General features: G+C 33.4%; 1 protein-coding gene across 1 annotated transcript; it reads right to left on the reverse strand.

The window, feature by feature from the left end:
* Positions 1-304: 304 nt before the first annotated feature.
* LOC110114837 (26S proteasome non-ATPase regulatory subunit 14 homolog) lies at positions 305-16,830 on the reverse strand. The gene is made up of 6 exons (XM_020847855.2): positions 16,550-16,830; positions 16,279-16,456; positions 6,252-6,333; positions 2,202-2,378; positions 1,943-2,110; positions 305-717 (listed from the first exon to the last, which is right to left on the reverse strand). Exons 1-6 carry the CDS (start codon positions 16,677-16,679, stop codon positions 526-528), a joined length of 927 nt encoding a protein of 308 aa, XP_020703514.1. The 5' UTR covers positions 16,680-16,830; the 3' UTR covers positions 305-525.
* Positions 16,831-19,139: the final 2,309 nt, after the last annotated feature.

The following is a 19,139-nucleotide window of genomic DNA, read 5'->3' on the forward strand; positions in this document are numbered from 1 at the left end:
CAATACTTGGGCTTAATTTGGTTTCTGAGCTTAACTTGAAAGAAAAGCAGCCAGAAAGAAATAGGAACTTGTTATAAAAAAACTACCAACTTTCCTAGTTTCTAAGAATTTGCCTATTTTAGGCAAATCAAACTAACAATTTTGGTTAATAATGCTGCATTGGAAAAATTCCAACAGTAACATCAGAAAAGCATAGCCCAGCAAATTCCAAATATAGCTACCAGTAAGACAAACAGCACTAAACATTACAGGCTTAAAGATCCCAAGCATTGGCAAAAAGCCCTAAATATTCTTTTGGAGCACAAAGCATTTAAAAAAAGTATTATTTAGAATGCCTGTTTTAAACCAATTGAAGAGTACAACGATAAGTTAAATAACTAACAAGAGTGAGACCAGTATTTCAGGAAAAAATAGAAATTGCAGACTAATCTCTACCATATTTCATCATGAAACAAAAGACAATGGCAACACATTCTATTGAAAGCACAAGGGTTGAGTCGTTTCATGGAAAGCCAAAGTTGTCATCTAGAACACTACAGTATCCAGCATTGTACCCAGCGTTTGGACTATATTGGAGGACATTAGATTGGACACATGCTCTTCCAAATGCTTCTTTGCATCTTGCCTACCCACATTCGCAATGGCCAATTTCTCCGGGGGCAGTTCATCCTCCTCTTGGACTGCTTTATTATATTTGATGGCTAAGTTTAGCATCTCCTGCTCAATACCACAGCAAACAGCAACATAAAAAGGTTGAAACAAGCAATTAGAAAATATAACTACTCGAACGAATATTTGACTAGAGTGCTTTGTTATATTTGACGGCTACGTTTAGAATCTCCTGCTCAATACCACAGCAAATAGCACAATAACAACAACATCAAGCCTTTGTCCCACTACATGAATTCTTTTTCTCCATTGCGTCCTGTTTAAAGTCAAATTATCATTTAAATCTAATAAAGAAATATCATTTATAATAATTTCTAACCAAGTCTTTTTAGGTCTACCTCTACATTTCTTAACATGTCAAATTTAATACCTATACTTTCCTAACAAGGTAATCGGAAGGCCGTTGTTTTATGTGACCAAACCATCTAAGTTGACTCTCTCTAATCTTGTCTTCCACTAGTGGTACTCCAACTTTTTCACGTATATGCTCATTCCGTATCCTATCTCTAAGGGTAAAGCCACTCGTCCACCTAAGCATCCTCATCTCTGCAACACTTAACTTAGTAATATGCTTCTCTTTTAATGGCCAACATTTGGCACCATAAAGTATTACAAGTCTCACCACCATCTCATAGAATTTTCCCTCAAGTTTGAGGGGTACTTTTCTATCACACAACAAGCCCGATGCATTCCTCCACTTCAACCATCCAACTTGAATTCTGCATATAATATTTCCATCTATTTCATCATTACTCTGAAGAATAGATCCAAGATATTTAAAACGTGTACTCTTATTAATGACTTGATTGCCCAAAACACAACCCCCTCATTAAGTTTATTACTACTAAAATTATACAAATAAAAAAAAAAACACAGCAAATAGCAACAGAAAAAAAAAATTTTTTGAAAGCTGCTGCTAGAAAATACAAATACTTAATCAAATATTTGACTTGACTGCTTTATTATATTTGATGGCTAAGTTTAATATCACATGCTCAATACCAACACAAATAGCAACAGAAAAAGATTGAAACCAGCAGATAGAAAATACAACTACTCTACACAATATTTGACTTGACCGATTTGGTATATTTGATGGCTAAGTTTAATATCTCCTGCTCAATACCAAGGCAAATAGCAAAAGAAAAATATTGAAACCAGCAGTAAGAAATACAACTACTCAATCTAATATTTCACTTGAGAAGATGCAAACTTAAACTAAAAAATAAATGGCAGATCAGTTGACAAAAAGGAATAATCCCACTATTATTACCTGCACCGTTTGCTCATTAGTTTTTGAATGGGTATCAAATCGTCGCAACGTTAAGCCATCTGTCCATTTCTTCTTATGCAGGTTTAGAAGCATTTTTTCCTCGAGCTCATTTTTTCGATAGTTGATAGCTATAGAGTAGTAGTGCCGGTTGAGACCATGAATGAGTGCCTAATAATCATTACGAAAGAAAATTTTATTAATGAGTCTAATTAAGATGATTATTATGGCACAAGCGACTAATTATTCATAGGTACCCCACCTGGATTGAGGGTTTGTTGAGATGTCCCAAGTTGGACGTGGTCTGGCGAGGCTCTTGGCCTAGCATCATGGTCTGTGGATTGATCAAACGGAAAGCATCAATCACCACTTTCCCTTTAACACTCTGGATTGGGTCGACCACAACAGCGACGGCTCTAGGATTTAAGGCTTCAAAGCTCTGAATAGAAAAACACAGAGGCATTAAGACCACAGTGAAACCATCAAAGGCCATATAACAATGGCATCATTGACAGGAGATCTGATTATACTTGAAGAACTTAAAAATGATGTAATTTACATTGTAGGTTAATAGATGAACAGTAATAGAAATTTAGAAAAACAGTCTGAAGTAATTCTCAGAATGAGTTGCAAAAGGAGATCAATCTAGGATCACCAGAACCCCGTGAAGCAATAAATCATCCCAAATCCACAGTACACTAGACGCATAAACAATATTTGAAATATAATGAAGCTTACATGGGGTGTTACATATATAGAAAAGACATGTAAGAATTACACCTATTACATAGGCCGGAGTAGAGATGTAGGACAGTTGAAGGATGAGGATTTCTAATGCAACCTTAGAATGACATGCGAGCTGAAAAGTAAAGAAATCACAATTCATACGTTAGCAATTCATACTTCATCAAAAATTCATTCTTTGAATGTAAAGACAACAAATATTATTTACTCCAGAAAGATAATTTATTGACCTCCTAAATCTGAGATTCCACAAGAAAAAACATTGATGAAATTAAATTCTAGCAACATTCAACTTCATGATTCAAAAAAGAAAACTACAGCAAATATCTTGAAAATATTTCAATCACCATACAAAAGTCCAAAACAACCATTAAATAAAATAAAAGATGATAAAAAATGATCGAAATCACCCAAAGAGAATAAGAAAGCCTCACTCCAGGAAATGAATCCACCATGGCAAAGTAAACCATCCAAACCAATGAAGCACTTGAATCATACACATACAACAAGCACATGCATAAGAGAGAACAGCACTATGATTTTATTTCAATATTCATTATCAAATGCTTCGGGGGTTCTATTTATAGACTTCAAAAATATGTAAGAAATAACTCAAAAACAACTAATTCCAATATATCCAGAATGAATCCAAATTTTTCATAATTCCACTAACAAAAATAAGAAAATTGTAAGTTTCAATATATCTAGAAAATATGGATGCCAATAATTGACCCAACTCGAAACCTACACAAAAAATCCAAGCTCTAGTCAGAAATCGTAACTCGTTTATTATCTAGTTGGGTTCGGGTTGACCAACCTAAAATTGATTCAAAATTGACCCAATAATCATTTTGGGTTGTTAGTTCTGTGTGAAATCTAATTGAATCGATCAATCAAGCTGTACTAATGACTTAGACGTCGATCGAGCTCGATGAGGAGCTTGTCAGGAGGTTGCAGGGAGGGCAGTGCACACCCCCTACTTGAGGTTTCAGGAGCGAAGCCGCCGAAAAAAATGATTTATGTTTGTACAGTCGTATAGCATCGTGCGCGCTGTACACTCGAGCATTGTAGGTTGCAATGACAAGGCGCTACAGGATGAACTCAGAGAGAGTGGAGCATTGCGGCCCTCCTGACCTTAGCATCACGGTGTTACGAGTCGGACTGAGCAGTTTTTTTCCCTCTTCTTCTTATTCCACTTGAAGAATTGCATCCTTTGGGGCAACAAAATTGTCTTTTTGTCTATCATGTGAGTAGAACAATCCATGAAGTGAAGAGAGACAAAAGAGAGTAGGTAGGAAGAGAGATCTCTATAATTTCTTCCAATTTTCATAGTAAATTTCTTGGTGTTATGTGCCTCCGTAGCTTTTTTCCGGTTTCGGGTTTTTTCACGTTAAATCCTGGTGTTCTTTTTCTTCTTTGCACCTTTATTTTCTTGTTTATTTTGTTTCATGGTTTAATTCCCAACATGGTTCGAGTTAAATGGATTATACGTGAAATTTTTTTTCTTCATTGTGAGTCAGATTATCATTTAAATCTAATAAAAAATATCATTTCTAATACTTTCTCACCAAGTCTTTTTAGGTCCACCTCTACATTTCTTAACATAGGCCAAATTTAATACATCTACTCTGCTTAACAATTCTTGTTGATCTAAAAAATTATATGATCTATATAAAAAACAAGTCAAATGATGGGTTGAAAAGTTTCTACTCAAGTTGAGTTCGGGTCAGAAAATTTGGCCAGTATGATAAACGGGTCGTGTTCAAATCATGCATATTCGGATCAATTCAACTTGGGGTCATACCCAAACCTAACCTGCAAACTCAAACTGACACCCCTACCATGATGAATCTAGACTTTTTCATAGCTCTGCTTGAAAAAGAAAATTTTCCAAAACATTCAATGATAGAATAACTGTTTATTGAGGCGATTTGGAACTATAGTAAAAAATATCAAGAGTCGATAGGAGGCACAATCCGATGAGCATGTAGTGTGATAGTGGAATTGCTACAAAGTCACAAACAACACGGAAACAAACCATAGACACGGAATTAGCTGAGGCAGTAAGAGAAAGCCAACAAGAAAAGCAGCCAACAGGAAAGGAGTGTCAATATTTGACACGACCCCAAATCTGACCCAAAAATTTCAGATTAGAGTCAACCCGAAAGTGATACGGGTTAGATTCGAGTTCAATAAATTGACCTGTTTCAAAAATCGGGTCAGATTTGGGTTGACCCGAAAACCCGAGATTGACTCGTTTTTTACCCAAAATCAGACAAACCATCATTGGATATAACCCCATCGCTCAACAGCGTCCTCACGCAGCTTAAACCCTCCTAAGCCTTTTCACCCACCCCTTCAGAATCCATCGCTTGATAATGGATCCAGGCATCGCCACCTGCCCGATTTCCTTCCAAATCGACAAATCCAACCCAAATGGCTTCGGGGAGAAGAAGTTCATCACTTTGTTTTTTTATTATTATTATTAGTTTTTTTAGTCGTTTCTTTCAATTGCATTTGGTCACATAATGAAGATGAGGGATTTTTTTAGGCTTTTTATCCTTGTTTGCTTCCCGGTAACCTTTTCACATGCTTTCATTCTCTCCCTCTGTTTGCCTCTTTGATCTGGTTGGTTGAGCTGCTCGAAAAAGCGAAGCACGTCTATTTGCTTCCCGGTAACCTCTCCGGCTCTTTTATTGGTTGGATACTTGGATATCCTAGAGGCGTTGATTTCAGAGAGGAGAAAAGCTCTCTCTTTCCCTTCATCGTCTGTAATGTCTGAAAGCCTCATCTTTTTCTCAAAAATTTACAACTGCTAGAGGGTCATGTCGGGTTGGCCCAGACCCGAAGCGGGTCGGGTTCGGGTCCGAGAAAGTGACTCATTTTAAAAAACGGGTCAGGCCAGTTTCGGGTTGGACCCGCACTTGACCTGTGACCCGATTTTGACAGCCCTAAACAGAAATGATGAGGGAATAAACTGTGATGGACAATAGGGGAATAGTGGAAAGACTTACTAGAGAACACATCTCTTTTTTATAGGAGCCCATATTATAGGCATGTTTTACACACAATATCTAAAAAAGAAAAAGTTCAATAAGTTTGATACAAGCCCTTTCTTCAACCATGATTTCATACTCTCACACTAAAAAGATGAATCTTAAGGCATGTTTAAAGACAACCATGCTCAAAATGACAAGTTTCAGTTCATCAAAATGACACCTTATCATCGATGTCACCCTCTCTTTCCCTATCTTTTGATTGCCTAAATATCAGCTGAAGGCCATTCCAATGCTGCTAGTTAGTTAAATTAGATGAACTACTTAACACAGGCAGATGAATCCCTTAAATAAAATGAATAAAGCATGTAAAATAACACAATCACACACATTTGACATTTTTATGCATATTTTCATTCCAACAGAATGTTTTAAAATGTTTGGTTACTTCCACAAAGCAAACAAATTCTGTAGTAAGACAACATTTCACAATTGACATAAAATTTATGATTGCCAAATGAGTGCAAATGTAATTTAAAACAAAGCACATCAACCGCAAAAGACAGCCACACCTGCTGGGTGTTAATATCAACGCCAGAGAGCCAACAGCCAAAGCCAGGATGAGAATGGTACCACCCTACCACCATTTCAGGCCTGCACTCAGATAAATAAAATTTGTAGTCATGCTTAAAGTGGAAATAAGACTCTGGGAAGTGAAAATTTAAAGTATAAAAAGGAAGGCTGATGCAATTTGTAGAAAGCTATGGGAAAATCAGAAACATTAATAATTTGGAAGAAGAAAGAACCAAGGCTGGATTGTAAAGATTGGCTAACAAATTGATATGCTCAAAAAATGCACTCATATTCAAATAAGTACAGGCATGCCATTAGCCACTTTTCCTGATAAAATTACAAAAAAATGCTAGGATTCAACTGAAACACCAATAACATGCCTCAAAATTTAAACAAAGAAATAATCATCAAACAATCAAACTAAGAATGGATAAGGCACCAATTTCCTAGGTTTGCTAGAAAATCTTGAAAAAGCCCAATCAAATTTCAAGTCATCAATATCATCATGGTCAACAACAAAACTTTATCTTAACTGTTTGAGGCTGACTTCACAAATTATTTTCAATTCTTTCTACTTAGTCTGAAGGGTGCTGACTCTGTGTAATGTAAGCCACTGCGCAACTTATATCCATATTAACTATGGTCTACTCATTCTCCTCATATCTTTCCCTATACAACATCTTATTAACGCATCCCTATTATTCCTGCATACGCTTTAAAGTTTATTTTCTGCATAGGATTATCCACTACCAAGGATACTCCTACTCTTCCAAGAACAAACAACTCTTCTTTCAAATAAAGTCATTCCATGAACAAAAACAACAACAACATCAAGCTTTTATCCCACTACGTGGGGTCGGCTACATTAATCCTTTTTCTCCATTGTGTCCTATTAAAGGTCAAATTCTCGTTTAAATCTAATAAAGAAGGTCATTCTTGATATTTTTTAACCAAGTCTTTTTAGGTCTGCCTCTACCTTTCTTAACATAAGTCAAATCTAATACCTCTACTCTCCTAACCAGGTCATTGGAAGGCCGCCGTTTTATGTGACCAAACCATCTAAGGCGAATCTCTCTAATCTTATCTTCTACTGGAGCTACTCCAACCTTTTCACGTATATGCTCATTTTGTATCCTATCTCTAAGGGTAAAGTCATTCCGTGTACGATGTTGCATAATTTTAATAAACATCTTAATAATTTCTTTAATCCCATGCTCATCTCCACATATTGATACAATCAAATCCAATCTTTAGACCAAACCAATGGCAAATGAATGTGCCTCAAGCAAGGCTCAAGCTATTTCAACAAAACATGAGTATTCTGAAGTAGAAAAATAATAATAAAAAGTATTTTACTTTTTTATTTTTTCTATATAAAAAGGCATATCCAATGCATGGAGCTCCAACCAATGTCAGATCTGAGGGGCTGATACTCAACTTAACCCTATGTCAATGAGAGAATATTTTCATGACTCCAATCTAAAAACTTCAAATTAAAGTAGAACTATTTTATAGGTTTGCACCAAGGCAAGGTAAGGCAAGAACATCTTGACCATGGAAGGAGATTAGCATATGCATCAAAGGTCTTAATATTTGTCCCAATCGTTATTTATGACATGCCTGAGAGGGCTTATGTTAGGAGTTACTAATCAGCATTACTACTTTTAAGAGAATGAAAAGGTAGGCCCACAATCAAACATGTCAACACAAGTTCAACACAAGTCAAATAATCCATATAATTTTAAGCTTAGCTTTTTTCTATCCTTTAGACCAATCCAAATCTATCTATATTACATGATTACTTCCACACATGAGGAAAAAAAAAATCCTACTTTCCTCCCTCTAGTCCTATTGATCTTATGTCACTCATCCCATTGAAACTGAAGCCAGCCTTCGCTTCCAATTGGAACCCAACTCTCTTCATCATTATTTAAGAGAATGTCAGAGGATCTCTCTACAGGTATCACCTCATGGACTCCTCTTTGCTAACTATCAAAGTTTTCATACACGGGTGTCCTCTCTATCAATTGCTGGAAGAGTAAGGATAACAATATCATGTAGCGTTTGCTAAGAAGCCAAACTTTTTTCGCTTCTTCAAATCATAATGCACTATTACAAAAGATGTAACTGAAGCAGCACCACTTGAGGTTGCATATTATAATATATAAGAATCCACCAACTCTTTTCATTCATTAGGACTTAAAATCTCTTGAGCATTTGCATCTGCATAATTGAAAACACTTAAATACATCAAGATTTTCATAAATTTTGGTACATGCCTAACTCCAAGAAGGTTCTAATCACAACATCATGCATCCACAACTTCACAATGCTAAAAACAACCATCTTGCATATCATAATATTGTACATATAAAAATAGCCATTAACACATGACTAATAAGTAAAAATAATAGCTCCTTAGAAGGGCATATGATTTAAGAAGGCTAAATTCAAAATTAATTGATCATTACATTTAGTTTCATAGTTGCCAAAAAGATCATCACTTTTCGAAGAAGAATCTACGACAATTAGAATTTGTTAGCTTGTCCTCCTTATGATTGTTATTTGCGTGTTGCTTCTTTCTCTTTAAAAAAAAGACAATCTCTCATAATGTGCCATTTCTTCTTGCAGGAGAAATTTTATTCTAATTCTGCAAAAAAAATTTACTCCTACAATGATTAAAAATAGATTCTTTCTCAAAACGTTTATCTAAAACCAAAACTCCTTGAGTCAATTTTTATAACAAACACTCTAAAACCCAGAAGTAAAATATTTTAAAAAAAATCATAGCATCCTTTAAATTGATTGTATCATATACAATCCCCCCCCCCCAAACACACACGCACACACACTCAATTTTTCCTCCAAAAGCTCTTCAAAAACCTTAAACTCATTAAGATTTGATTTAATGGGTATAATTCATACATCTGAACCAAATACAACATGATAAATTTTGTTTGAGGTTTTTGATCATATACAAAAGCTCCCACTTCAAAATTCAGAAAAATGGAAATAAAGTCATCCATAATTGAATTAATAGGTATAATTCCTGCATGTGAACCATATAAAATATTAGATTATGATAAAATTTAATTTAAGAGGTTTTTGATCATGTACAAAACTCCCTCTTAATTGATCTCGCATGAACACATTTTTCCTCCAAAAGCTTTGCAAAAACCAAACACAATTAGATTGCCAAGAAAGCATTTTCATCCCTCTAAAGTCTTATCTCTTCACACATAATCGCAATCTCAAGGTATTTACACACCAGATAAGTGCCTTCACAAGTCCCTGGTAGTTTAGAAAACCAAGAATGTTGTGTAAAGCATTAGACTATTTGAGCCATGAAACTTCTTGACTCAAACTTTATGCCAATTGTATTCCTCTTAAGATTTGAAACTAAATGTTAGAAATAACAAACTTTATGCGAAAGTAGAAACCAAGAGTGAATACAATAAACTACTAAGTAACAACAAAAGAGACCAACCAACAAAGGAGTAAAGTAAACCAAGATTTACATAGTTCAGCTAACAAGCATATGTTCAAGATTGCATCGAATAATGATTGTTCCATTAGTTCAAATAAAAAAAAATACACAATATAATAACAACTCCCAAGATTTCCTCTCATATTTTCTTTCTCCCTTTATCCTCTCTCTCTCTCTAGATTTTTCACATAGCAAATTAGTTAAAGACCAATAAAAATAAACGAAGGCCTAATAAATCCCTTCTCCTAATAGCTCTCTGAATTTGATTATCCTTTTACATCCGCCAAAACCTACTTACACATAAGTAAAATACCAACTAACACAGCAAAAAATGCAAGGTCGACTAACTTCCTCCTAGCAATATACATTAATGGCTTAGATTCCTAAAAAACAACATTCTGACATATTTACAAATCGAGAACTCACGTCAATCACATATTGCCTTTGCTAAAAGGCCCTCCTTGTTGGATGCCCTTGCTAGCAATGGATAATGGATAAAGGAGATTTATAAATTTGGTATACAAAAAGAGACATTTAAGCTTATATAAGGAAATAAATCTGGTAACAAAATCTAAGTAGTCTAGAATTGCGTTTTCAATGATTTATTCAAAGAATTTCAAGGAATGAATATTCAAAAAGAACATAAATTCAATACATAATAATATTATTTTTAGAATTTATGCCATTAACAAACCTTAATTTGATCAAAATCTCCTATTCCCATCTTAAGCTATTTTTATAATGGATTAAGTTTTGTTCAGCATCAAGTAAATCAGCACTACACAGATGGAAAGCGACGCAGAAGAAAAACATTACAAATTGCAACCACTCCTTATAGGCTTATACAAAAATTATTTTGATTATCCTAAAATATAATTAATATGTACTCTTTGTCTCTAGAACTGTAATAGGTACCATAGCAGGCTTCAAAACTTAATGGAGTCTTCAAACTTTGTCTTCTTACGTCTTCTAGCAAGTATTGATCGTTATCCTTAATCAGCCAATGTGGTGTAAGGGAATTGGGATTGGATTGTTATCGAGACTTTGGGTTAGTTTACATGAGAATTAGTCAATCTTGTGATTTCTTTTTAATTTCTATTGTATTGGAACTGAATTTTGAATTGATTGGAATTGAAATAGATTAGCCTTGTGCCAATCATATATACTAATCTAGGATGAAAATTAATATATTAATAACCAGAAGCAGGTAATTATTCAACATTTGATTCAATAAAATTTTATTTCCAATCTTAGTCTCTTTGATGTGAGGTTCCTTCATGTGTAATGTAAATTTGATAGGCAACATCTGGGGTAAGGTATCCCTGCAACAACATGAGACCAATATTGTTTTTATTTTAGTGATATTTTTCATTTTCATAGTTTCTTTTAATATTTTTGCTATCAGCTCTGGATTTCTTGATTTCTTTCAAATTTGATATAACTAAAATTCTAATTATGGTGAATAGGTTGTAAGTGCACTCTGATTTAGTGTTATTAGAATTTATAGTTGATTTCTTCAGCTTTATTTGATCATCGCATTATCTTCTGGGTCATAATGCTTGTAATTTTTGGTTGGTACCTAAAAAAGTAAACTTCTGTGCATTTAGTGATGTTAGATCTATAAATCACAATTTTATGTGTAATTTAAGTTCAATGCATCATTCTAGATGCATAAAGAAACATAACCTAAATCACCCTCCAGCAGTACTCCACATTAATCCTAACATTCAAACACTTCATATGGAAGTGCTATGCTGATTCATATGAAATAAAATCACTACCATTCACTAAGAAATGGACAAGTTGCCAATTGAAATACATATGCATTGTCTAACATTGTGAAACCGTAAAAGGATTGCACAAAAAGTATTGCATTTATGGTATATGATTCCTACATAATCCTAAAGTATAGTATATCAAGTTATTTAAACGAAAAGAAATCAAATTGCATTACCAAATGGGGCTTAATTCTAACACAACTTTGTAAGCTCTCATTTGCCTCTTTTAACACCACATCCTAGAATATTGGTAATTTCTCTCATTTGAAGTGTAGTCAAATAGTAAGATATTTGTATTTTTTCTTCACTTTTAAGGAAATGCACCGCTAACAGCTACTATGTATTGTGTGATTAAGCTTTCAAATTTAAATTCAAGCTAAATAAGTAAAGTTTCCTATCTAATTCAAGTTAATTTATTACAAACGTATACTAAAGCAACGATAGCCAGTAGCTATACCACACACTAAAGTTTCAGGATTTCTTAGAACTTTAGTATTTTTCATTGCTCGAACAAAATCTATAAAACCAAAGTTCTGTGTGGGTAAGATGTAATAAAATTGATACTAAATGTATCCATAGCCCTTGCAGCTCCAAGAATAAGGGTTTCAAAAATAGCTCGCTTGGCCATGTAATAAAATATATGTTGGATGCAGCTGCACATGAGAGCCCTACTTTACTAAAGGAATGGTTATTTAAACCTAAGCAATCCTATGGTTGGTCATTCAGTTTCATTCTTCATAAAAGCATATTTACAACAAATATTCGTTTCTCTGGCCTCAGCTAGCACATATTTTTCTTGACTTGTTTATTTATCAAAGATGGTCTTTCTTAAGCATACATGTACAAACTAATTAATTATTTATAAGGTTTAAAACCAATCTAACTTTTTCCAATGATCATATAGTGTCACCCATACAACTTAAAACTTCAACATACAAGTTTAGTCAAACATCAAAAGCCGTAACAAAACTATATGCATGTAATATTATTTTCTTCTTATATGCAAAAGATGGGATGATGAGGGGGCATTTTCTTCATATACTCGTTTTAATAGAGGAGATAATATTATAGGCCCATTCATTTGACTTTAGAAAGGTTTTAACTTCTTTAAAATTTTAAAAACTAGTGAACCTAGGTGAAACTTTTGGTGGAAGAGGGGTCGGGTGTAGATTGATATATGTTAACTTCATTGTATGACAAAATTTTGATTTTTATAATTAGGATAACCTTGAACATCTACTATGCTCTAAAATATCGGTGCCAAATTGCTTATTTTCTAATCATTTGGCATTCTCTTAGTCTCAAACATTCTAATGAAAATATTTATTAACCAAACCATTGCAGTATCCCATATAATTATCCAATTTTAAATAGCGAGCTCATTTGGACCTAAAGATTTACCCTTATGTATCTTTTACATAGCTAACTTCATTTTTTAATCAATTTATAATACAGCTCATTATTATGTTCAATATACACTTTCTGAACTATTCACTCTTAAAACAATCATGTAATATTTTTCAAATTAACATTTTCACTTTTCCTTAAAGTCGTCGAATTAAAGTTAGATCAGATTGCTTTCCCTTCTAAAGCATTTAGCTTACTTATCATCTCTAGATTTCTTCTATTTTGTCTTGCGTAATTTACGTATCTCTTTTATTCTTTCTTGGTATTAAGGATATCATTATAAATCATCAAAAGTATTAGCTTTTACTTTTTTGGTAGATACCCTCTTTTGTAAGATTTTTAACTTTCTTAAAATCATTTTAACCCTTAATAGTATTTAGCTATTTCCACTCATTAACAACACATTTCTTTTGTTTAATAACCCTATGCACCTCCACACTCTATTTCCAACTATCAGTGTTGATATATGATCTATATATAAAGTCACCAAAAACTTATGCACCAATCTTCTTAATGGAACAAGCTATTTTATGTCACACTAAGTTTGGCTCAACTAAAGAATTTCAATTTGCCTCTCCACATAGCCTATCTTAAAATATTTACAACTTCTCGTTGTTCAAATTCTACCAACCCATATTATGGAAATTATGTCTTTTAAATATTTTTTATATTCTTAAGATATGCAACCATAATTACATAATTACTCTCTATATTGTGTAATAAAACTCTCGTTTAAATAACCTTGCAATTTTTTTGTTATATATATATATATATATATATATATATCCAAATAAAAAAAACGGTTATTTTCTTCAACTCTTATATGAAAAACTTTGGAAGGTGAAAGTAAATGAATAAGTACTCTACTAGCTGCAAGCTACTTTTTGGGGATAACTAGTCACCCAAAAAAGACAATATTCTTTGTTCTTCTTCTCACAATAGGACGAAAATAAGAATTCTACTAGGGGTGGTTGGTTAGAAAGAGTGATGAGAAGCTAGTGAAAGTGGTTGTAGTAGTTGTTAGAATGAATTTTCACTACCAATACTTGTGACCAAATTGAACCGTTATGGATCTACATAAATGAAGAAGACGTACAAGTGTATCGATACCTTTGAAAAAGACAAGATACATGCCATCAAGACCTAGTTCAGAAACATAAATATGACATACTCCTTTGACCACAACTCAATAACTACAATTACTATCTCATAAACCCTCCAGAGTAATTAGCTAGATTTAAAAAACTCATGCTTATTTAAACTACTACCATCCAATCAATATTCAATCTTTGCCAAATATGCCAATAGCAAGTGTAAAAAGTTGTTTGAACTAAATATCAAAAGATAAACCTAGAGAAATTTATTTAGAACAAGATAGGAACAAAAGAATTTCAACTTTTATTTCTCCTTATGAGCTCAAAGAGCTAATTCCGTGTCCATCTTCAACTTCCTAATCTCTTTATCACATTATCACTTATATTTTCTAATCATTTGGCATTCACTTAGTCTCAAACATTCTAATGAAAATATTTATTAACCAAACCATTGCAGTATCCCATATAATTATCCAATTTTAAATAGCTAGCTCATTTGGACCTAAAGATTTACCCTTATGTATCTTTTACATAGCTAACTTCATTTTTTAATCAATTTATAATACAACTCATTATTATGTTCAATATACACTTTCTGAACCACTGGCGGAACCACCATATAGTTAGGGGGGGCAATTGCCCCCCCCCTCAAAAAAAAAAATTGTTTTTTAGGAGAGAAAAAAAAATTTAAAGAGAAATTTTTTTTTTTGCCCCTCCTAAAAAATTACTTTTGCCCCCCCTAAAAATTATTTTGTGCTAACTTGTCCTAAAATGTCTATATATTTCTTTAAATTTAATTTTAATATTTTCTTTCGTGTTTTTCATGACAATTTTATTACACATTTTTTTCTTGCTTAATTTTTTTAAATACCTTATATTTATTTTTTAAATATTTAATTATTTTTATATTGTACTTGCCCCCCTCAAAATTGAAGCTGATTCCGCCCCTGTTTCTTCTTCTCACAATAGGATGAAAATAAGAATTCTACTAGGGGTGGTTGGGTTAGAAAGAGTGATGAGAAGCTAGTGAAAGTGGTTGTAGTAGTTGTTAGAATGAATTTTCACTACCAATACTTGTGACCAAATTGAACCGTTATGAATCTACATAAATGAAGAAGACATACAAGTGTATCGATACCTTTGAAAAAGACAAGATACATACCATCAAGACCTAATTCAGAAACATAAATATGACATACTCCTTTGACCACAACTCCATAACTACAATTACTATCTCATAAACCCTCCAGAGTAATTAGCTAGATTTAAAAAACTCATGCCTATCTAAACTACTACCATCCAATCAATATTCAATCTTTGCCAAATATGCCAATAGCAAGTGTAAAAAGTTGTTTGAACTAAATATCAAAAGAAAAACCTAGAGAAATTTATTTAGAACAAGATAGGAACAAAAGAATTTCAACTTTTATTTCTCCTTATGAGCTCAAAGAGCTAATTCCGTGTCCATCTTCAACTTCCTAATCTCTTTATCACATTATCACTTATATTTGTGGTTTTTTTTTTTTTTTTGCTCTCTGCATTAAAATCTACTATTTGCTCCATAGATTATCATGATATTTTTCTACAGATTACAACTACTTCTAGCACTAACATTCTTCATTAGGGCATCTTTCTAAGAGTAAGAACTCAACTACAAATAATAAAAGTAACAAAATGTAATAACTTTCCAGAAGAAAATATCATGAGGCTTAATAGAAGGTAGGATGGATGACGAGAGCACTCTCTTGACAATTGTTTAGGTGTCAATTCACTGCATAAAAACTTGGACAAATAGAGCAAAACCTTCCAGCTAAAATCAATCCTACTTCTTCCATGGTGCATTTCTGAATCATATCTCCAATTGCTTAGAGCAATAATAGTAATGATATTGATGACGATAATAACAACGTAAATTATAATAAGAATGCTGAAAAGACAAAACTGATATGCATGAAATTTATCCAAAAAAATGCCTCTTTACAAGCCTGTATTGATAATAAATGGCACTTGATTGGAGCACTATGAGTGCCAGTTTCTTGCAGGACTTGAAGGATGAAAATCCAATGGTATAAAAGCTTTCTAGGTATTTCACAGCAGATAGACTGTGTTATATAGTTGTGAGCCCATTTTTACCCAAAAGTTCATCTAAAATTGATAGTTTTGTATTGCAGGCAGAATATAAATTACGGAGTCAGATGAACCAAGAATGTTCGGGGATCAATAAAAAAAACAATGGGCCATGATGGCGATGGCTTCAAACCTTCCGGTTTGCTTCAGCATATCAAGCATGTTGGTCTGGAAGACGTGATCGACAGCCTCAACACTAACTCCCGTGCCGCTCTGAGGCATGGCGAAGACGTCAACCACCCGAACGGTGTACTCGTCCACGAATTCTCCGAGCATGAGCCCCATCACCTCCATCGGAACCCCCGCCCTACCTACAACAATCAAACACAAGAGGGGGATGAGATCCACAGATAAATCCTAAATCCCACCATTCATTGCTTGGAAACTGAATTACAACCACTTACCGTGCTTAAGCATCTTGAGAAGAGCGAGCGATGAGATGTAGACCTGCTCGGAGGAGTCGAGGAGCGGAGAATCAGTTGGCGGGTGGCCCATCCCCCCGGCCCCCGAGAAAATCCGATGAAGCCTCTCCATTACAAATTACAATATCTATCTTGCTTCCGGGATTGTAAGCTCAGCTCCGGCAAGCTAGGGTTTGTTGGGTACGTCGGTGAATAGTCAGTATTGGAAAATGCTGCGAATGAAGGAAGACGGAGAGATGGGTGAGAATAGTCCTTTCTTCTTTCTTGGGTTTAAAGAAAGTAATCGGAACCGTTGGATGGGCATTCATAACTTCGTCGAACGGATGAGTCACATATGAACCGGACCGAAATAAAACCGGGCACTGGTCCTGTGGGCCAGATCGTCGTGTGCGTCTTGTCCTCCTGATCATATTCGGACTATGTTGGACACATATTATGCATATTTATACACATTATGTATAAATATATGTACATATACTATGTGCACATATTATTTTGGACGTAGAGTTGATCAATTTATTAGAATTTTGAGATTTTATTCTCGAAGTTTGGGGGTTTATGACTCTGAATCTGGCCCGGATTCTAAGTTTAAATTTAGGTACTGAACGACAGCAACCCGAACCTAGCTAATACAGTGCAAAACCTAGACTTACTCTGGCCTGGATTGGAGAGTCAGCTTACCACATGTCACGAACAAAACATGAGTTTAAAGGAATCCGACGATCATCTTTGGGAATTGTATTTTGATGGTGTTGCATCCTCTCAAAGGGGAATAACCTACAAATCTACGAAAAAGCTGGAATTTGCTTGATTTTCATAACACTAGAAAAATGAATGATGTATTTTCCTACTATTTATTATAGTCTTGCATGAACAATAATGCTGAGTATGAAACTCTGATAACTGATTTGGAACTTGTAATATTGATAGACGTCTGGACTCTACACGTAATAATTTCTCTCCATTATTATGGGTTATCTACCAACCCTAATTAATTGAGGAGAAAATTAATGATATTAATGATAATAGTGATGATACTGTTTGATCATTTGTTAAGGAGTCATCATTATTATTTGATTTATAAATTAAAAAAATTATAACCGTAAGACTTTATATTAATTATATTAGGATGAAATTAGAAATTATTCAATTTATTTTAAAATTAATGATATATAATACTAAATTAAAAATTATTTAATAACTTTTAAATCTATTCTTTAATTTATTTTTATCAAAATTTATTTATTGGCCTCATTTATGAGCATCCCCACATCATTAGCAATTATTTCAAATTGATTGGGGCCTTTAGTTGCTTAAATTTGATTTTGTTTATAATAACATGTAATAATTTTTTTTAACGAAAATTCATATGGATAGACTGAAGATATTAATCATTTTAATTTTTTTTTAATCTCAAACACACAAGTAGCCAAATAAAATAAAGAATTGAACATTTGATTTCATTTTTTTTATGTAAAAGACTCCCCAAAAAGAAAAAATAATGATGTCTAACCGAATTTTAAAGCTTCTATTATTTATAAAAATAGATATTATGATGGCTCACTTCCAAGTAATTAAAAATAATCAGTATTGTTGCGTGTCATCAGTTTGACTATAAGCTCGCTGAAATCGGAGATCATATGCTCCCGAAATTAATTTTTGAAGTTTCCAACTAAGTTTTGCCTCGAGATTCGTGCCCAATCAAGATTATTTTGTGATGACGTATCAAGTATGATTTTTCTCTTAAGCAACTAATAAAGTTAGCAAGGTTATTATTAAAAATTGATATAGGTTTCGTTTGAGATAGCTTTTTTATCAATTTTAAAATAATTTTTTTTTTACAAAAATTAGTTGAAATATAAATTTCAGCACTAAAATGCTGATTTAAAAAAAAAAATGTATTCTTTTATGTGAAGCCTCATTCCCTATGCTTTTATCTGAACCATCCAACTATCTTCAAAGTTAGATATCTTGTGATCATCAACAAAAAGCAAATCAAATCAAGCTCTCATCATAGGCTCATCAAGAACATAACCAACAAAACTCCTCACATGATCTACACCTAGAAACTTTCTATCAACTTATTCATCCAATCTTTTCAAAATAATTCACCTAGTTAAGCCCAACAATCTAACCGCACTATCGCTAAAATAACTAGAATGCCTCTAAAGTTTGCACAATGATGATGACGCCTTCCTCGATCACTTAGACATAAAATGATGTGCTAAGACAAATCTCATGCCAATATGGTTTGCATGTTAACTCCACAAAGTAACAAATTGATAATACAGATAGCCACTAAGCATAATTAATGGATATGTTTAGGCCTGTCTGTATAAAGGAGGATCACTTTGACTCCCCCACAATAGGAATGTCATAACCACATGAATTCCCATCACTCTAATGTTTAGTACAATATTTATAATATTCTCTTATTGATGGGTTCATAGTATCTTATGCAATTATTCAAATCAACATCATTCCATAAGCTATTGAAATCTTTGTCACATTATTCATAAATTAATTATGATGTTAAATAAGCTAGCAAACTATGATAATAATCTACATAATA

This window comes from Dendrobium catenatum, unplaced genomic scaffold (genome assembly GCF_001605985.2).
Source record: "Dendrobium catenatum unplaced genomic scaffold, ASM160598v2 fragScaff_scaffold_484, whole genome shotgun sequence".
Taxonomy (NCBI): Eukaryota; Viridiplantae; Streptophyta; class Magnoliopsida; order Asparagales; family Orchidaceae; genus Dendrobium; species Dendrobium catenatum.